General features: G+C 39.2%; 1 protein-coding gene and 1 long non-coding RNA gene across 2 annotated transcripts in view; both read left to right on the top strand.

The window, feature by feature from the left end:
• LOC140922124 (uncharacterized) overlaps window positions 1–19779 on the top strand; it is a 45006-nt gene that overhangs the window by 12666 nt on the left and 12561 nt on the right. The gene's annotated exons all lie outside the window — the stretch shown is intronic.
• Window positions 10352–18258, top strand: LOC140922117 (receptor-type tyrosine-protein phosphatase delta-like). The gene is made up of 10 exons (XM_073372139.1): window positions 10352–10674; window positions 11079–11390; window positions 11753–11859; window positions 12456–12654; window positions 13926–14028; window positions 14448–14682; window positions 15228–15297; window positions 16162–16236; window positions 16473–16622; window positions 17190–18258. The coding sequence occupies exons 1-10, from the start codon at window positions 10431–10433 to the stop codon at window positions 17393–17395; spliced, it is 1701 nt and encodes a 566-aa protein (XP_073228240.1). The 5' UTR covers window positions 10352–10430; the 3' UTR covers window positions 17396–18258.

The following is a 19779-nucleotide window of genomic DNA, read 5'->3' as shown; positions in this document are numbered from 1 at the left end:
CACTCCCTGGGATTCTGTCACGTCATTATAATGTGACCATTGTTTCAAATTGATACCCGATATGTCACAATGACAAGGGATGTTCCTGCGAGTGAAACACGCGTGAACATGCCTGTTGCGCGTCCTTGCGACATGAGATTTTCACGCACAGAGTGGATTCCAGCAACCTGGATTCTGGATTACAATGCTTGGATTCCGGATTCCATTAGCTGGATTCCGGATTCCAAAGCCGTAGATCCCGGATTCCACAGACCAAAATTACCTGGATTCCGGATTCCGGATTACCTTACATGGGGCGAATTCTTAATCTATATTAACGACAATATGTTCACAACTCCTCAGCCAAATTCTCATTCTGTCTCGTTGCTGATGACACGAACTTGTTGTATGCTGCCACTAATTTGAAATCTCTCGAGAAAACCGTCAATAGCGAACGGCCCAAAGTCTCCTACTGGCTCAATGCAAATAAGTTGACGTTCAATGCTAAAAAGTCAAATTATGTTATCTCTCGTCCATATTAACGTAAGTTGTTGAAGTACTCGTTAATATTGAAATGATTGATAACTGTACCCAAATTCCTACTACACTTGAGTGTAAAGACTATGTTAAATATCTTGGTGTCCTGTTGGTCAGCAATTTAAGCTGGAAATTTCATATTAATAATGTTGCATTAAAAGTAAGCAGAACTGTTGGTGTTCTTGCCCGTCTTAGACACTTCGTCCCACGTCCTACCCTTTTAAATATTTATCAATCTTTGATATTGCCTTATCTGACATACGGTTTGGCGGCTTGGGGTCAAGCTGCCAAAACCCATTTACAAAGAATTCTCGTGCTATAAAAACGAGTCCCTCGTTTGATGTATTTTTCTGAACCCATAGCACGTGCAGTACCTTTATTTGTTTCCTCAAAAATTCTATCCTTACAAATGTTATATGCTGAAAAAGTATCTTCTATAATGTTTGACGTCTCCTGCTTGAATGTTCCGTCTAACAGCTGTGATTTCTTTGCTAAAGCTAATTCAAAGCACAAGCATGAGACCAGGTTTTCTTCGTCTGGAAATTAAAATCAACTTTAGAACGCAATACCCAACGAATTCCGTCAGCTCTCTAAGGGAGCTTTCAAAATACATTTTCATGATTTGTTGCTCTCGATAATGGAAACGGAGGATGATTATGTCAGTGAAGTGCCCAATCTGCTGTAAAAAATTGCAAAATCTGTAGCCACGACTTATTACACTAATTATTGATAGGTTCTTTAGTAAATTTGTCTTGTAATTCCATTCTGTAAGACTATTTTGTAACTCTAGCTTATTTATCCGCATATTTTATTTAGTTTACTTCAATATAATCTTGTTCATAGCTTCTTTTAATTTAATATTTATGACTGCTGTAACCTTTCCACCCCGCCCGCCTAGTCTAGCTCTTGCTATTTGCGGGCGGGGATGGCAAAACGATGAGTGTAAAAATAATGTATATATATGGTGGGTATACGCTCTTCTCACGTATGGTAATATGCCCGTCTAACCTCGTTTTTGAGTAAAAAGTCCTTTGAAATGCTAATCAGACGACGTTTTCGTATTTGAATTTCAAAAGAATTTTTACCCGTAAACGAGGTTAGACGGGCATATACCATATGTGAGAAGAGCGTATGGTAATGGTTATTTTTATGAAACTCCTTGTTAATTCGAGTTGTTTTTCTTTTCCAATCGCGAGCGGGTTGAATTACGAAGTGTTTGTTGTAAATGAGGACAATTCTGTGTCACTATTTCAGAAACTCTGATAAAACAAGAACTTCGTTCATAATGTTCTCTTCGTGAATTATTAGCCAATGAGTTTACAACAAGAGTTCTTTGTAGACGTGGCCCTAAGAAAGAATACTACACAGTCCGCTTACAGCTTTTGGAGTAGCATCACGAGCTGTGGATGGTAACCGTAATACACAGACTACATACGAGATTACAAACGAGACGTAGATGCACTCGGCCTAGTTCAATATGGAATCCATTACTTTTTTATCCCAGGCCTGACATTTGCCTAAATTTTAATGTTTTTTTTTTTTTATAAAGCAGGAAGGAACCCAAAATCGCGGCAATAAATTTGTTCTGCGAGTCTAACCTTTTACGTTAAGAGTGATAACATGAAAATATTTTTTCCTCCTTTTTTTCCCTAAACTTAGGTTGTGCATTTAATCCAGTAGGAGTGTCGGCTAATAACGATATTTCTAAGCAGAGGTTTTCAGCTTCGTCATCTCTTAGCGGCCGCAGTCCATCTGATGGCCAATTAGAAGGATCCAATGCCTGGATTCCTGCCAACAATGACAACAATGCTTTCCTGCAGATCGATCTGGGATCTCTTTACTTTGTTTGTGCAGTAGCAACACAAGGAAATCCAAATAATGATCATTGGACAAAAACATACAAGATAAAGACGTCCCTGGATAATGTCTGGAGGACATTCTACTCTGAGGGTGGTTCCGAAAAGGTACATCCTTTTTTGCTGTAGATGAATTAAAAGCGAAATTATAATCGTGGAGACACTAAGTACTAAAGGACTGTGTTTATCTCTTAGCCTCGAGAACTAGGATTTCATATGCCGAAGTTGCTTTCGTTCCTTTCTCTCCCTTTCATTTGCTTTCCTCTCTCTTCTCCCATCTTCACCGTCTCTAGTTATCTTATCCTTTTCTTTCTGTCTCCTGCCTTGCTTTCTTTTTCCCCTCGTTACTACAGCCTTCCTTCCTTGGTCTCTTGCTGTTTACATTGGAAACGTTAGGGAAATAAGTAGTAAAATGTGAAAGAAACTGACATAGACGTGATTTTCCTTTTAACATCCTTTGCCTTTTGTTCTGCCGGCGGGAGTCATCGTCAATGTAGTTGCAATCCTCAGAAATATCGTTTCTTTAAATGTTTCTTTTCTCCTGTTAATCGTTAGCGGATAGGGTGAGACTCAGTGGCGGATCCAGGGGAGAGGCCTGGGGAGCCTGCCCTCCCTTATGTTTGGACCAAACTGAGGCCCGAGGGGCCGAAAACATTTTCTTTTGGAGGCCGGGGTCCCCCATATTGGAAGGTCTGGATCCGCTACGTTACAAAGGAACCAGACGAATTTTCGACAGGTTGAAAACTTTCACCGGACACGAAACAGTTCAATATTTTCGCTCTCTTGACACGGAACTCCCGAAGTAGTTTGAGAATTTTAATTATTTTCAGTTGTTTTTCCATCTACCCATGCGCAGAACATTCCCTCATCTGAAATTCAGTATGGCGTCTCCCAGCTGATTTAACACGCATCCATGCAACCACGCCCTTGCTACACAAAAATTTAGATAGTTCACACCTAAACGCACGAATTTGTCTTTCATCAGCATTTTATAGAAATTTTTGTTTATTTGCTCTTAGACATTTACTGGAAATAATGACAGGAACAGCATTGTAAGAAATGAACTATCTGTGCCACTTGCTGCCAAGTTTATTCGTTTTTATCCAGTTACATTTCAAAGAAGGAAAGCATTAAGGGTGGAGGTGTATGGGTCTAAACAAGGTTGGTCTCTTAGTACATACCCAATACATGCAGTTCAAAAGAGAAACACAGCATTAAAAAAATGCACTTTTTCTGAGTGTCAATCTATTTAGCACGAAAGTACTAATTGGGGACACTATTTTTCACGTCTGCTACTGGAGACGGGACCGCCATTTTACCGGGTCATCCGAGGCACGCAAAGGTCTACCCGTTAGCAAGGCAAAGGTAGTACCTTCATTTATCAGTTATTTTAAGACCTTGAGTATTGGTCCGGCCCCGGGAATCAAACCCGCGACCATCCGCTCTTCAGTCGAACGCTCTACCGACTGAGCTAATCCTGCCGCTAAATTCTGGTTTGTACACAAGATGCAACGACTTGGTTCAGTGCTCAGTTTTAATAGGGAGCTTAAACATGCAACCACGACGGCGACGACATCAAAAACCTCACTTAAAAAAAGAACCGGCGCTTTTTCAAACTTCATCGCTTTTGTTTCATTACGCTAAATTTGTCAAATGTTAGACAATTCTTCGCGAGTTGAGTTCTGAAGTATTTTTTATCTCAGTTTAAAAAAAAAGGAAAGGGAAGTCGTTGTCGTGCGTTCACATTCTCTATCAAACGCGAAATAAGGAGTTTCACGTCGTAGTCGTGCAGTGATGGCAAAGAAATGTACAAAAATACCTAATGCATGTGCAAAGTTGTTGTTTTGCTTATCTAAGAGCCCGTCCACATGTATTCGTTTTTGTTTGAAAACCTACTTCCAAACTCACTAATGCAGTGAAAACGGTCAACGAAAACGCACCTTTTCAATAACGCTCTCCAGAGTGGAGATTTTTGAAAACCTACTCGGGTTTTCTTTTACGTGTGGACGGACGAAAACGGTTTCGAATTCGGAATACGATGATGTCATACATCATATACGTCTAGCATAACGCATGCTCAATAATAAAGCTATGGTATTTCCATCGTTTTAGCGTTTTCGTGTGGACGAGTGACTACGATTCGAATGTGCTACGTATGGTTGCGTATTTGTTTGAAAACAAAGGAAAAAATCTTCGTAATCAAAAATATCCGGATACATGTGGACGGGGCAAAACCTATTGCTTTTTTGCCGTTGTCGTCGTTGGTTAGGCTTCCTAATTTCTGCCTGGCCAATCTTTGTACATCTATGCTTATTTCACGTTTTCTTGTTTCCTCTCTGTTTAGTTTTCTCCTTTACTTTAGAAAAAGGGTGCTTTTAATGGTTAGATTTACTATACTGATTTTGTCCCTCCTCGTTTGTTTCCTTCTTTGTCATTGTCACTAATACAGAACGGATGGAAATTTAAAAAAGAGTTCAAAAACTGATTAATAATTCATAAAGAAAAAACAAAAGAAATTTTTAAAGTTTTTGTAATTTCGAAAAGACTGAAAATTTTTAGCTCTATTTAGAATACATTTCTATAGATCTAAAAGTACTCTGGATAGCCTAAAAAGTGTTGTCAATGCATTTAGGAGGAAACCGTCGTTGGGTACCCCTGTCTTTATATCTGATAAAGACACGGCTAAACTTTACGTACAATTTTTTAGGCCAATAGGACCCCAATCTAAATATCAGTGTAAGAATGAGTTGATCTATGTCAGAGATTTTGAAGTCGTTCAAAAACTCACAGTCTGTATATTATCAGGATTAAAACCTGATAATCGAAACTGCTCGTTTTTAAAACAGTACATAAAAATTCTTAATAAAAATGCGATATTTCTTGATGTTTTTACAGGTTGCTTTGAATCGTTTAAGAATGAAAGATTTCAAACGACCAGGGATTTTACAATTACAGCATCCTCAGAACTTAGTGGTCATATAGCTTCTTATAGTCGCCTTTATGGTACAGACGGTTGGTGCAGCTCTTCAGTATCCCTACCTCAGTACTTACAGGCTGATTTCGGACAAATTGTAACAGTCACAGGTGTGGCCACTCAGGGAGATGCTCAAGGGGACAACTGGGTGACAAATTATTTAATCCGCTATGGGTGCGATGGTAAAACATGGATCAGTTATGAAACTGGACAGGTAAATTTGCAACATGGATTCATACATCTGTCTGAATTTGCTTAAAGTGACTTCCAGGAGTTTTTCCCAGACATTCACATTTGGGGGTTGTTTCCTTTACGTTTTTTCTTTGTTATAACATTTTGAATACACAAATCCTCTAACAAGCTGCAGTAGGAATTAAATCAGGCTCATCCTCGGTGTAAAAACCTGTGAAACTCACGAGTGACGTAAAACAATGAATACAAAGAAGCCACTGAGAAGTTAACACAATAGAGCCAAGGAAAATAATAATAATAACAGGTTTTTACACCGAGGTAAACCCTAAAAAATCATGTGTTTATAATGCTGTTTACATCTTCCATCACCGCCCCCCACCTCCCCTCTGCCCTACCTGGACCACCACTACCTGCGATCATTTCCCATAATTCTCATGTTCGTGTGATAAATCAATCCAACTTGAAATCAGCGCGCGCGATAGAAATTTTTTTTTGGCTGGTTAGTTTTTTAGAGTTCGTTTTGGCCCCCTGGAGCAAAGTTTTGCGGAAAGCAGTATTGTATTAAGCCTTATGAAAGAGCGAGTGTCACGATTGGCAATCGTCTAGTCTGTTACCGTATTTCGTCTCATTTTGCTACACGGGTGGGACACTGACCTCCGGCTCGAGACAGAAAAGTATCATATTGCGAGCTTTGTTGTAAGCGATGACGTGTCTCTGGTCTCAAAACGTAGGTTGAAGAAGTCGAATAATGTACCCATTTTTAATCCGATATTGTCCGATTACAGCCTGTAATTTGAAGCTCCGCAATGAACCTATTTGTACAGTAACTGTCTGTGACTTTCTAACGTACTAAATGTTCAAAGGAAATGCAGATTCATTCACATCTATAGCTCTTTTAAACTTTCAAGTAGACTTTAAGTAAATAAAAACAAAATCACACACCTTTTAACTAATGAATGTTTAAATCTTACCTTTTGTCGGACATAATGTCAGTAGACAGATCAAACAGAGAAGATTATTATTTTGAAGCTGAAGATTGACTCAGTGCTTAATGTATCCCTGACAACTTTGCTTGTTTTTTCGTTAATTACCGGGACTTACGAGGAACGGGCCCCGGAACGGACATTTGCAACCCTGCTTAGGCTGACTCGTCCCCAGTCACGAGTAGCGTGAACGAAGGGAGCGGGAGGGGTGATGGCAAGGAGAAAAAGGAGCAGGAGCGCTCCCCTTCAGTCGGTTTGGGAATATACCACACAGAATGTAGTCTCTAGTAAATAAAATATTATTTGTGTATCTCCACTTACTTTGTTCTTGATCTACCACTCAGCATTTGACTGGAAACAGCGACAGAAGTACCATTGTTGTCCACTGGTTTACTCCCCCGTTTGTAGCGCAATATGTCAGAATATTTCCCAAAACACATACTGGTGAAATATGTATGAGAATGAACTTGTTTGGCTGTAAGAATTGTAAGTATAATTTGTTAGAGGGGGATTTTTAAAAAAGTGAATTAATGGGATACATGTGCTGCCGTATACAGTCAATAATTTATAATAATAATTAAAAATTTATAACGCGCCTTTTCCATGCAAATATGATCAAAATTGCTTTACAATGCCCCGAATGTTAAAAAAGAAAATAAAAGCTCAAATGTACATAGCAATTTAAGCTAAAAAGTAAATTAAGCGTAAAAATTTGAATAAAGAAACGAGCTTAATCTTAGTATCGCAAGCAGCCGTTTTTGTCTCGTCACACAACGCTCCCCCCCATCTTTCTTCCTCGGTTAACTAATGAGAACAAGGAATGTGCCTCATTTTGCCCGCTAGCCACATAATAAGTACTTTAGTGCTTTTTGGTATGATGCAGCACCTTCTAGCCTGCGCAAAGGAAATGGAATTGAGACATATACGTGCAGGCTAACTGCTGTCGTCGAAAACGGCGGAATCTCCATTTAAGAGTGAAGTTTGTATCGTAATGCAAACCTTTTCTCCAGTAGAAAGTGCTTGTATAGGTTGTCCTACAACGTCGAGTTCAATTTGCAATTTATTTGCACGAGTGTGTTTTTCAAAAAAGTATCAAACGGGCAAAATTCACTGGATCAACATTCGTCCACTAAACATCCCTACAATGCAATTCGATCGACGCAACACCTGAACCCAGTCTCACGCGCAACCTCAAAGTGGCCAATAAAGATTTGCGGCACCTGATTGGTTATTAAACAATTCTATTTTTTTTTGCCAATACAATGCTTCATTTACTGATAATTGAATTATATTTCCTCGTTTTTGTACTCTGTTTACTTATAGGCTGTTTATAGTCCTCTATTTTTCCGATCGACCGCTCTGCTTTACGGGCGGCCACCATATATCTTGGATTTGTATCAAATTTACTTTCTCGCCTCCCTCCCCCCACATAAACCCCACACACTCTAAACCCCGGCTCGATCTTGAAACTGCATTACTGCTCTCAGCCAATCAGATTCAATGAACCTAATGGCGTGTAAAATTGAGATATTGTATTTGATAAGTTTACCTAAGTTATTTCTTGTCGTCTTTTCATTAAATATTTGCTTGTCTCTTTCAGACCAAGTTTCGTTGTCGCTAACCGTTGATCTTGATGATGTTGGTGTGATAGCCAACACTAGTCAATCTGTGATCCTGACCTGTGTGGCTAGTTACAGCCCTCGACAACCCTCTTGGTATAGTTGGAGCAAAGATGGAGCGGGGCTGTCTGACACAACCTCCTCTCTTACCATACCATACAACAATGCCAGTAATATCTACAGTAACTCTTGCACAAGAAAACTCATTTCAGCTAGTGGAGTCCAGTGTAATTCAACCTACCAATGCTCTGCATCACTTTCTGGAATACAAGGCAGTCATCTGACCACTGCAAATGTTATAGTGTCCTTAAGTAAGCAAAAATTTGTGCGTACCTTGGAACGTCTTTTTGCTCGTTATCGTGAATGTAAAAATTAATTTAATATACGGGATGACGCAGTTTTCAATAACTAACATAATTTAAGTTCTTTATAAGGACACGAAAATAGTGCATTCCAACAATACATGACTGCAAACGGTACTAGATGAACAAGGAGGTACTTTCGAAAAAATACCTCAACCTTTAACGTATTCTAAGTGGGTAACGTATTTTTAACGCGTTTGTTTATTCGTTGATTTTGTCACTTGCTCAACGGTTTAAGTGCTGGGTTTTAGATAACCTTATAAATAAGGCTCACTATGAGGCACATTTTTGTTGTTTTCATGCAGAGAAACCAGGCCAGCCAGTTGTTCAAGTTAATCCAAGTGACCTTAAAGCAAGATCAACATTAGTCACATGGCCGTATAATCCTGAAGCGGATAAAATGCCTGTAACTGCCTACAATCTTGAGTATCGAAATAGTACTGCTACACGGGATATACCTTTGGGACTTGTATTAAGTAAACGGATTAACAACCTCAAGCCATACACAGCCTACAGTGTTAGGTTGGTAGCCACAAGTGTCTTAGGAAAGGGTCTGTGGAGTAATTTCCAGAATTTCACAACAAAAACTGCCAGTAAGTGTTGATGCAATTTAGATGCAGTGCTAAGAACAATAATTTAATATAATACGTTCTTCAGTCCAAAATCATCGCCACATCGTTTTAGCGGCCCCAGTCAGTCGGGTAATGAAATATTAACTACTTCTGCTATCATCTTATCGATATTTTCATTTTAAAAAATCTGAAGAACTGCGACAGATAAAGTTGTGCAAGCAAACTCATTCAGTGATTTTCATGTAGTAATCAGGCGTCCGGTCATAGGATAGAACTATTCTGATTGAGGATAAATCAATCTAAACTTAACTTGTCACTTTCTCTTTTTAGAGCCGGAAGTCGATCTCCAGATCGTGAGTGTGACAAGCCCTTCTTCACAGTCAATTCATGTGAAATGGCAGGTAAACATCAGATTTATTTTAACAACGCCTCCATTTTCTCCTACCCCTAAACTCATAAATGGCGACTGTGTACGAATCTGGTTTCCTCAAACAGAAGAACCTGTGTAACCACTGCCATCTTTGTTCATTCATGTTTACTGCTTTGTGTAAACAACGGAAAAAAGTGTAGGCTTGAACATGTCTGCAACAATCCCACAAATTTATTATTTTCAGATCTTAAAGTTTAATGGCGTTCACTGTTAAAAGGTTTGAAAATAAACATAGATAATGGGGAAAGGAGACTGGTTATGAAAACTGGCAAACATCGAAGATAAACATGAAAGTGCTGCATTTTATGCTGGGAGGTTTGTAACGGTGCACAATCCTTTGTTTTTTGTTAATGAATTATGACTAAAGGAATTAATGCAACGTGATAGAAATAATATTGAACGTTATGCACCGTCAAGCTCCTAAAAAGATAACAGAAGCATTTATTTAACGATGTATTACTTGAACATTAATTTAGTCATGTTCATGTCGCAGACACCAAGCACCACCAATTTAAACGGACCCCTTAGAGGGTACAGCATTGAATACAAGGAAAAAGGGAAACCTTCATGGACAACGGTCAATGTCAGTGACTCATCAACCGATAAGACTTTACAGAACCTGAAGAAATGGACCGTATATTTCATTAGAATCGCAATCAGTAATGGCGACTTTCTTGGTCCACCGGGTCCTGAAAAGCAACTTCGGACGCTAGAAGATGGTTTGTATACTCCTTGACTTTAGCTTGTTTTCTACAAGTATCTGTTTCTTTTCCCACTTATATATTAATTTTCAGAACAAGAAACAAAAAACTAGCAAAAGCAGAGAAATTGACTTTCACCTCTGTCTCTCAACCTTTTTCTTTCATTTAGCCCCCAGCAAACCACTGAATCTATTGTTCACCTTGCAAAAGCCAAGTGAAAGAGCGATGCCGAGAATGACGGTCCACTGGCAACAACCTGCTGAACAAAATGGTATCATCAGAAAATATAGATTGGTTTTCACCTATACCATTAACGGAAGACAAACTACCATTGCAAGTGAAAGAAATAATCAGACCTTTAGCCACAGTCTAGATGTTTTCGGTGGAGTTCAGTACAGTGTTGAAATTTGGGCAGAAACTGTTAAACCCGGGCCAACGCTAACTGGGACTAAACAAGTGCCAGAATACAGTAAGTATCTGCTTTTCAGTTTCCTGCTCTCAGTGCTGTTGTATCAGCGGGCCTTTGAAAAGATGATGTGTGCAAACGGAATTCGTAAGAGAAATGATAAGCACTGAGAAGCTACATCTGTGAGCTGCAAGTCCTAGAAATGAAAGAGAGATACTCCTTTTGCTTAAAAAACCCTATAACGCCTACAAACAGGAAACAAAAGAAGGGGAAGATTCCCAAGCCCATTTTGAAGTACTTCTGCCAATGAGCATCGTGTTCAGTGAAATCTATAGTGTGTATTGAATATATGGTTATTTTTTTTAACCCTCCACTTCAATCTCGAATAATTACTTGTCACTTACAATTTTTCGGTTATCGCAAGTTTGTTTCTCACCAATTGCTTCTTTTTTCATTCTTTTTTGCAGAACCAAGCGCGTCACCTCAAAACATAACCTCTGAAAAGATGAACGAAACAACTTACAAAATAAGTTGGAATCCTCTTCCCAGAGACAACACCAATGGTAGAGTGATCGCATATGAAGTGAATCAGACAACGCTTTCTATTACACGCACTACAAGATCCGCGTCCACTCCGTCAGTTCTACAAAACACAACAGACACATTTATCGTTTTAACTGGTCTTTCATCGTGCTCTGTTTACAAAGTTGAAGTACGTGCCTACACCTCTGCTGGGCCAGGATTCTTTGGTAGACTTACTCGTAACATCGCGACGTCAGGTATTTCACTGTCACAAGTCTTCTTAAAACGGACACGAAAGGGACAGAGCCGAGTGTGCGCGTTATAGAGGTGTCCCGTTAGAGATAGGTAAAGTTTTGCTTCTTTGAGAAGAACTTTCCAAATAGAGAGGTGTTAGGATTAGGTACGATCTCCAAGGGAAACTGAGACGTTTCTTTAACAGAACTAATATTAAGCTATACAGAGAAAACTTTCCGTTTCAAAGAAAGCAAAATACATAACGAAGCATTTGGTATCGTCGAAAATGTTCTTTGCCGGAAGGGCAATGTATTTGACTCGTTCTCATAGATTGTGCGTTCATCCCTTACAATCATTGCAAATGATCATTACTGATTGGTTGTAGTTCCAAGTGAACCAACTGACGTGAAGACGGAAAATCCTGGTAAACGAAGCATAACCTTGCGGTGGGGTAAACCGAAACTACACGGGGTTGATGTACAACGTTACAAGGTAACTTTTGACTTTCTTTATAAAGAATATTTATAGAGTTCTTAAGTGATGACGTCATAAAAATCAAATTTTTGAAATTATGGGATTTGTTGGGATATTTCGAAAGAACAACATCTGAAAGTCCTCTGACATTGGATCATATACAATGTATTCTGCCTTCACAGGGCACCGGACGAATTTTCGACTCCGCCTCTTGTAAGGAAATGCAGGATAGTTTTGGATTCTGGATTCAACACTGTGGATTCCGGATTCTAGGTGCTGGATTCCAGCATTTGTCCGTAGAACTTGGATTTTGGATTCCTTGAGATGTAATCTGGCTTCCAAGACCTAAGAATCCGGATTCCCTTGTATGGGGCGATTCGACCAGTTGCAAATTCGTGCGTTTAGATGATCTGTTCACGAAACCACCTTGACCGTGCGAAAATTTATACTCCTCGCCGTTCAAATTTCCGTGTGAAAAAGCGAAAATATTTAACGATCCCGTGTGAACGAAGAGTCCGGTCAAATTTTTCGGCCGTTCGAAAATTCCTTGCCATGTCGGCGTAGCCTTATAGACAACCATATAATTAGGTAACAGTTATTGATGTATACCGCAGATAATCTATAAAGGTACAAAGGATTATTATCCAGAATTTAAACCGCATACTGGAATTCAAGAAACAGAGTGTCCAACGTTAAGATTGACAATCACCAATCTGGTCCCTGGTACAAAGTATGCTTTTGTTGTGATGGCTGAAACCTACTGTAGCTACGGAAGCAATAGTTCTATTGCGCAGGGAAGCACAAAAGTGGATGGTAAGTTATTTACTGTGCGGGTAAGTTTCGTTGTTCAATAACGATGTCCTCTTAAACTGTCTTCAAACCTTCCATCAGGGAAAATAAGTTTGTGCTCATAGATGAGGGCGAAGAAACCTACCAGTGATAACACTGAATTAAAAAATAAATCAAAAATAAAAACAACGAAATTAAAATAAAACAAACAAACAAACATACAGAAACAAATCTTAGGATAAATTTCTTTCGAGTAGAACATAACATAGAGGAGCCCGCAATCCTAATCTGCGGGTTGCTATTGAGCATGCGTCGGATGTACGTAGCCAGCATTCGTTTGGACTTTCACTAAAAATGAATGGAATGTACATAACGCGATTTTATCACTCGCCTTTGGACCTTCTATCGCTCGTAATCTGATCACGCGTTTTTCGACCATCTATCACGTGAAACTTGCGCAAAACACAGCGATAGAGCAAAAGCGTTTTGATCTTCGATCGTTGTCGCCCGCACCCCGTATAACCTTTGGTTATTACTAGTCATTAGTATTAATAAAGAGGTGAGAGGGGTGGGGGTCCTCATTTTTTGGTAGTGGGCGGGGGGCGTTGGGGGAGTAGGTGATCCCACTGATAAAAATATTCGATAATTGGAGGAGCAAGAAATGTTACTAAGTACAACAAGCCAGCGGAAGAAATTGAAAGGAGAAGAAAACACCGATGAACTGGAACTACAGCCCATAATTATTCTCAGAATCTTTCCAGACAGAATAGAACCACTGCAATAGAATAGCAGTAGAACAGGGGGACCCAACGAGAATAAAGTTCAAAACCACTTAAACATAGCATTGTTAAACTATTTTAGTATCTAAACGGTAGATAAAGGCATATTTTTATCCCCTAAAAATGTTTTATCTTTTCGGATTTCCTAGCTGAAAGTCTAGTGTTCCGAAAATTATAGGGATCAAAACTTAGCTTGTCGAAAATTTCAGCCAGAAAAAAGGCTCCCGAAAATTCTAGGTGACCTTTTTAAGGTAAAAATCCGTTAAAAATGTGTAATTATACCATTTTTTACATGTTCGAAAATCCTAGGAGAGGCAGGCAAGCAAGAAATTTTACAACAAATGTTCCGAAAATGCTAGTAAATCGTCTTCCGAACAGATATTTTCCGAAAATTGTCGTTGGGTGCCCCTGAGTAGAATAGCACCATAGCAATCGATCGAATTTCCGGTTTGTCTGTGTAAATGGCTAAGTTATAAAGTCTCCTATTTTCAGTGTTATCTTTTGTTCGCCTTACAGCACCTTTGGCGCCTGTAAACCATGACGTCCACGTAATCGAAACAAAAGAAACATCTGTGAATGTCACGGTGTGGCATGCATTACAAACCAATGGTCCCATCAGGTATGAGTCATCTTATAAACCCTTAAAAATATTATACAGCTGTAAACAAGTACATAAAGAGAAAATCTTACACATGGCTGACGTAAATGGAAATTTTTCCTTTGCTTCGCCTTTACTATTAAAATAATAGTCTTCAAAATGTCAAAGTTCAGTGACGAATTGATTGCACTTCGAGACTTGCAAACCTATTGTCTCACTGAATCATGTTGCCGGCCGGATCGTTATGTGTGATAGTGTTACAAACCAGAGAAGAGAAGTCATCGGTAAATAATTTTGATGTTCCACGCTTGAGGTTCATTTTGACTTTGATTGTCGACAGACTTCTAGCATTTGTGAATCGATGATTTTATGAGCAGTTAGAAGTAAAAGCTTTCTAACATGTGTCTTTCTATTTTGTTTTTACTTTCTGATACTGTCAGTGATTATCAAGTTTTGGTGCAAAAAGTGAATGACTGGTGTAACGAGGTTTCTGACTGGAAGACACTTGGATTAGATATATATATTGCTGCTCAAATCCCCGCTAATTCTGTGAATCCATCCATGGTTTTTGAGGTCGGAGATGGTAAAACATATGATGGTTATGAAAACAAGCAACTGTTAAATGGTCAGAAGTACAAGATATATTCCAGAGGATTGGCTCGCCGCGCAACAAAGGTAAACAAGTTGAACAGCGATGTTGCGCGTTTTACCATCATCGTTCGAACGTGTCTTACAACAAAATCGATTGCAAGATTTTTTTAGTGGGTGGTAAAACGCGCAACATCGCTATTCAACTCGTTTTGCAGCAATGTTGAAAAATTAAACAAGTTGCACGTTTTTGGTTGCCCGTTTTACAGAACTTTTTTAAAAGCATATGTGATGGAAAGCTATCAAGGGTCTTAACCTTCATTACGCAAACTTCAAGAAAGTGTACACATTTCATTTTGTATAAATCCCCGAAAAACAAATGCTTCTGTGCAAAATTCAGTTGCCGATCGCGAGGAGAATTCGTTTGAGTCGTAACACCATAGAATTTCAGTTGATATCGTTTTTCCAACGTCAACTGCTTTATTAAAGATTTATTACATTTAAACTCACAAAAATCAGGTTATTATATTACCTGACGCACAACAATAGGAGCCCGCAAACCTAACCTGCAGGTTATTATTACACATGCGTGGCATGTATGCAGCACTAGACAGAATCTATCCCCTTTTCAGAAACGTTCTGTGGATCAAAACTATCTGCTTGGTAAAGCAAGTCTAATTGCCAAAGTTCAAATAGAGAAAGGTAAGATTGTTTTTTTTTCATATTTTGTGTGGGAATAGCCTTTCTTTAAAACGTTCCTTTTATTCATCCGACTGAATCAGAAACCCAAAAAGGTTAAGCGGATTCTGCTTTCCTTTTTCGCATTCCATTTTATTTCTCTGACATAAAATTAAAAGCCAGTGGTTCCGCTTCGATAATATACGGCAATACCAAAAACCAGCAGTTATTTTCAGTTGCGTAAGGGTACGATCACGAAATGATGTAATGCAGACGGTTGAAAAAACAATGGCACCAAAAAAAGTTCTTGTTTAACCCAGAAACAGGACAAAAACCCTGTTAATTCAATCAACCACCGGCATGGACCACGGAAATCTGTATACGTACGTGATAAGGGGGTTTCCCATGGTGTGACCGGCCATTTAAGTGAAACCTGTTCAGTAGTAGTTTTAGATGGAAATTTTAACTTTTCATTATTGCTGAGAGGACTATACATGTAGTTGACAGACAAATAGAATGAGGAACTATAATTGGCTTATTGACTTCAGACTAACCGATAGATAGAGAAAATTCTCCTTTGCACAGACTGAATGATTCAGTGAGAGACTGTGATTCACCTACCAGAAAGAGTCAGAATGACGGATCAGCTAAACTAATAACCACCTTCAGACTGACTGAATGACCGACTGACTGACTGTCCGACTGATTGACTGACTGACTGATTGACTGTCCGACTGATTGACTGACTGATTGACTGACTGATTGACTGACTGACTGACTGACTGACTGACCGACTGATTGACTGTCCGACTGATTGACTGACTGATTGACTGACTGACTGGACTGGTTGGAATTTTCTTTCACTCATTTTCATGCTCAAACCTTTAGTTTACAAATCTGATGATGAAGACAGACAGGGAGGGGACACCGGCTCGCAATCATGCGACAAACCTTCAAACACAGGTTTGTTAGTTGATTTTTTATAGTTTCCCAATATTAATTGTAATAGAGCTAAAAGACGGTTTATTTTAGGAGCTGAATTTTGGGATATCTATGCATTATAAGCAACAACCAAGTTCCCAAAATCCTCTCCCTCCGTCCCTTTGAGGGAAAAAGAGATATGACGTAAGGATGGGAACGAGGTTGTATTTAGAAATCGCCTATTGATTAACTGAGTGACCGGAACTTTAACATTGCAGCAGCCGTAATATCATCCATCGTCTTAGGGACTGCATTGGTCATTTCTCTTGGAGTGCACCTTTACCAATGGCGTGCTCGGGGAATTTCCAAATCTGGCAAAAAGTATTCTACCGAGGAATTACAAGTAGAAGATCACCAAATTGAAGGAGGTTTGTAGCGTTTGTGGAAATAATGAGTGGCTTTTTCAGTTTGAACTGAGTTTACAATTATGGTATCGGGTACTGTTACTGGGTACTTAATATATAAAGTAATATTCATAACCAGGCCACAAGTGAAATATCTAAAATAGTATATTGAGAATAATTATGACATAAATTTACTCACCGTAAATCTCGTTATAGCCATGTTCATGCAAAAGCTAGGGACTTTCGCATCTACAGAGACGACTCTGCTTAGGAAGACATCTTCATCAAAAAGGAAGAAGATGGAGAAAAAAGAATTACACTTGCCACTAAGTAACTTGTGCGGAAAAATATTCACAGGGATAAAAATAAATACTTGAACAAATGAATAAAAAAAAGATAATAATAAACCTCTTCTGTGGTGATGTCTGTGGGCTTGTTTTGTAATGACGAATGAACTCCACCTTTCCACCCCGGCCCAAGAAAAAAAAAAAAATAAAACAAAACAAAACAGACTTACATTAATTTGTTAAGATATCCAGTCTTCCTTTTTCTCTTCAATTTTGATAAGATTCCAACCGTTTTCAATCTTAGGCGTTGCAGAAGTCCCGTCTCCTCAAGTGGAATCGGTTTATATGGAACTGCGGCCCACTCCAATCCAGCAAACGTCAGAATATGGATCTCTAATGAAGAACCCGGAAGGAGATAGTGATGATGCTAAAACGGAACAAGATTATGCTAATACCTCCTTCCATCGGCTTCCTAAACCGCGGGAATACGAAGTATATCAAAATATGTAAAGGGACGGAAATGAAATATGGGAAAATGACAAATACCTTGACAGCTTTGTATGCGAGAAACATGCCGCAGAACCACGGTCTGTTCGAATTCTTGCCAAAGCATATACACAAGTAGCGTGCTTGTTTCGACTAAAACTTCCGGTAACTCCAGTGGACTTGGTGCGTTTCCAGTGGACTCCAACAGACGAGTTTTCAGCCCTCCTTAAATAGGGGTTAATTGTACTTCCTGTTTCATTTCACGACTAGGCTTCTAGTTACTCTAGTGGAATCCAGTATTTGACCACTGGAATATAGTTGAGTATACTGGACTGCCCCCATCGGGAACTTAACTCGTTTAGTCCCCTTCTCAAAGGGTACATCTAAGACATGAACGATAACCGGGAACCATGAAGTATCGACTGAAGCTGTAATAATATAAATTTTAGTGTCTGCGCTTTTGTAATCAATAGACCGGAGTAACAGGGTCGAGGTTTCATTTAATATAGGCAACAGAATTGACCTTTTAAAAAATGTCAGAGGTAAAATATTGGTAATTATAGAATAAAAGAGTTGAAATGTCAGATTTTCAGTTAAGTTAATTTGAAGAGCGAAACGGGATCCTTTTTTGTTTGTTTGTTTGATTTGGTCATTGGTTTTACAAGAAAAACAGCCTCGATCTTAGAACTGAATACATCAACTTTCACTTTAGACAAACGACTTACTCAAATAAAACATTTTATTACATGCATATAAAACGTCTAGTTGCCGTTGCTTTTGCTTTTTTGGTTTTGTTGTTGGAATTTTATAGCAGATTACAAGCACACAAAGTTGTGAGCATAACGAACAACAGTTGTAATTAAATAAACTCAGTTTTATCAGTGTTATCGTTTGTTTCTAACTGAGACTTGCGGAGCCTTTGTTTGTTTCCTGCCGTCAGTGTGGATAAACTCCCACAGTTGTTTCGCACTTGCAGTGTTCCCCAAGATACTCGCTAGTTTCTCCTCTGACAACTGACACAACTCTTGAATGTTTGTCACGTTTTTCATAATAAATCTGAAAAGAAGGCAGAAGTTAACGAAAGGTCAGTTCTCTCTAGCGACACAACGATGATGTCTATAGCTACCAGAATGGAAGGAATGTAGAGCGAGCGAAACGAGAGGCAAGCTGGGGAGAGACGCCTCAGTCGCTCACTCGCTCGCTCATAACATGTTTGCCGACAGGTCAATCGTGAAGGACTGCTACTAATCTCATGACGTGATATTCCATCTCATGCTGGCGGTTTAGACTCTTCTCAGAAGGCAGTATGTGATTCACTGTTTCTTTGCTAATTGCCTTGAATAACCTAGGTACCAAGTTCCTGTCTGGCTTCTTTCCAAGCTTTCTCGATCATTAAATTCGCTCGTAACCACGTGACCCGAAATGCATAGGCCGCGCTGGATAATGAGGCCTACGGACAAACCAAAGCAGTAACGGAGAATCCGTTTGATGTGAAGATAAAGAATAACGCTACAAAAGAAGTTATGAGTCTGTGCCTGTAGTTCTAGAAGTTAATTTCCAGGAAGTTTCAGAATAAAGTCCTTGACAATAGAAGAGAAAATGACATGCGGGTAAGTGGTGATAGCTTTTCTGGCGCCACTTGTTTAAAAGGTAGATAATGCTATCCACCAAATGAATCTCTATCCAATGGAAAACGCAGTTGCTTTCCCTAATACTTGTCCTCTGTATAGCGCAATACTACTTCATGAGTAACAGTCAAACGCTAAACCAACTTACAATCAAACCAGATAGGGATTTTAAGCAAACGTCATGATCGTTATACCTTTCTGCGAATTTGCCCACCTACCCCTTCTCTAAGTTAATATTTTGCCCTTAGTGAGAAGTAAGTGTTAACGTTGACTTTGGGGAGGGGTAGGTGGGGATCATTCAGACGGATGCAATCACCAAATGATTTAATACAAAAGATTGAAAAGACAATGAATAAAACCCACACCGACAATGGTTTCCACAACACCAAGAAGTCGCCAATCCCCCCCCCCCCTCCCTCAAAGAATTTTTCGTAGGTATCCCGGATGTAACATACGTCCTAAGAGAAATTTAAGACGCTGCTGTACCTGTGGCCCCATGTTGTATGTGATGTCTGAAGCAGCTGAAGTAGCGTCTGTTCCTATCGACATGGCTGTGCTTAGGATCAGGTTCAGGATAATTTTCCTGTGAATCAATAAAAAAATATCGTGAATATAGCTGCCGTAAGGTGACTTCTTTTACCGATCAGCGCTAACAATAGACGCGCAACTTTATTCCGATTTGAGTCCTCGAGGATTACAGCAATAAGTAAGATGGTAGACTATTGAGCCTAAAGACTCGACTGATATTAGGTCCGATATACCGTAAATTTGTCGTATTTG

Source organism: Porites lutea, chromosome 12 (genome assembly GCF_958299795.1).
Source record: "Porites lutea chromosome 12, jaPorLute2.1, whole genome shotgun sequence".
NCBI classification, from domain to species: domain Eukaryota; kingdom Metazoa; phylum Cnidaria; class Anthozoa; order Scleractinia; family Poritidae; genus Porites; species Porites lutea.
Note: the sequence above shows the minus strand (reverse complement) of the source record. Positions and strands in the feature narration are given on the sequence as shown.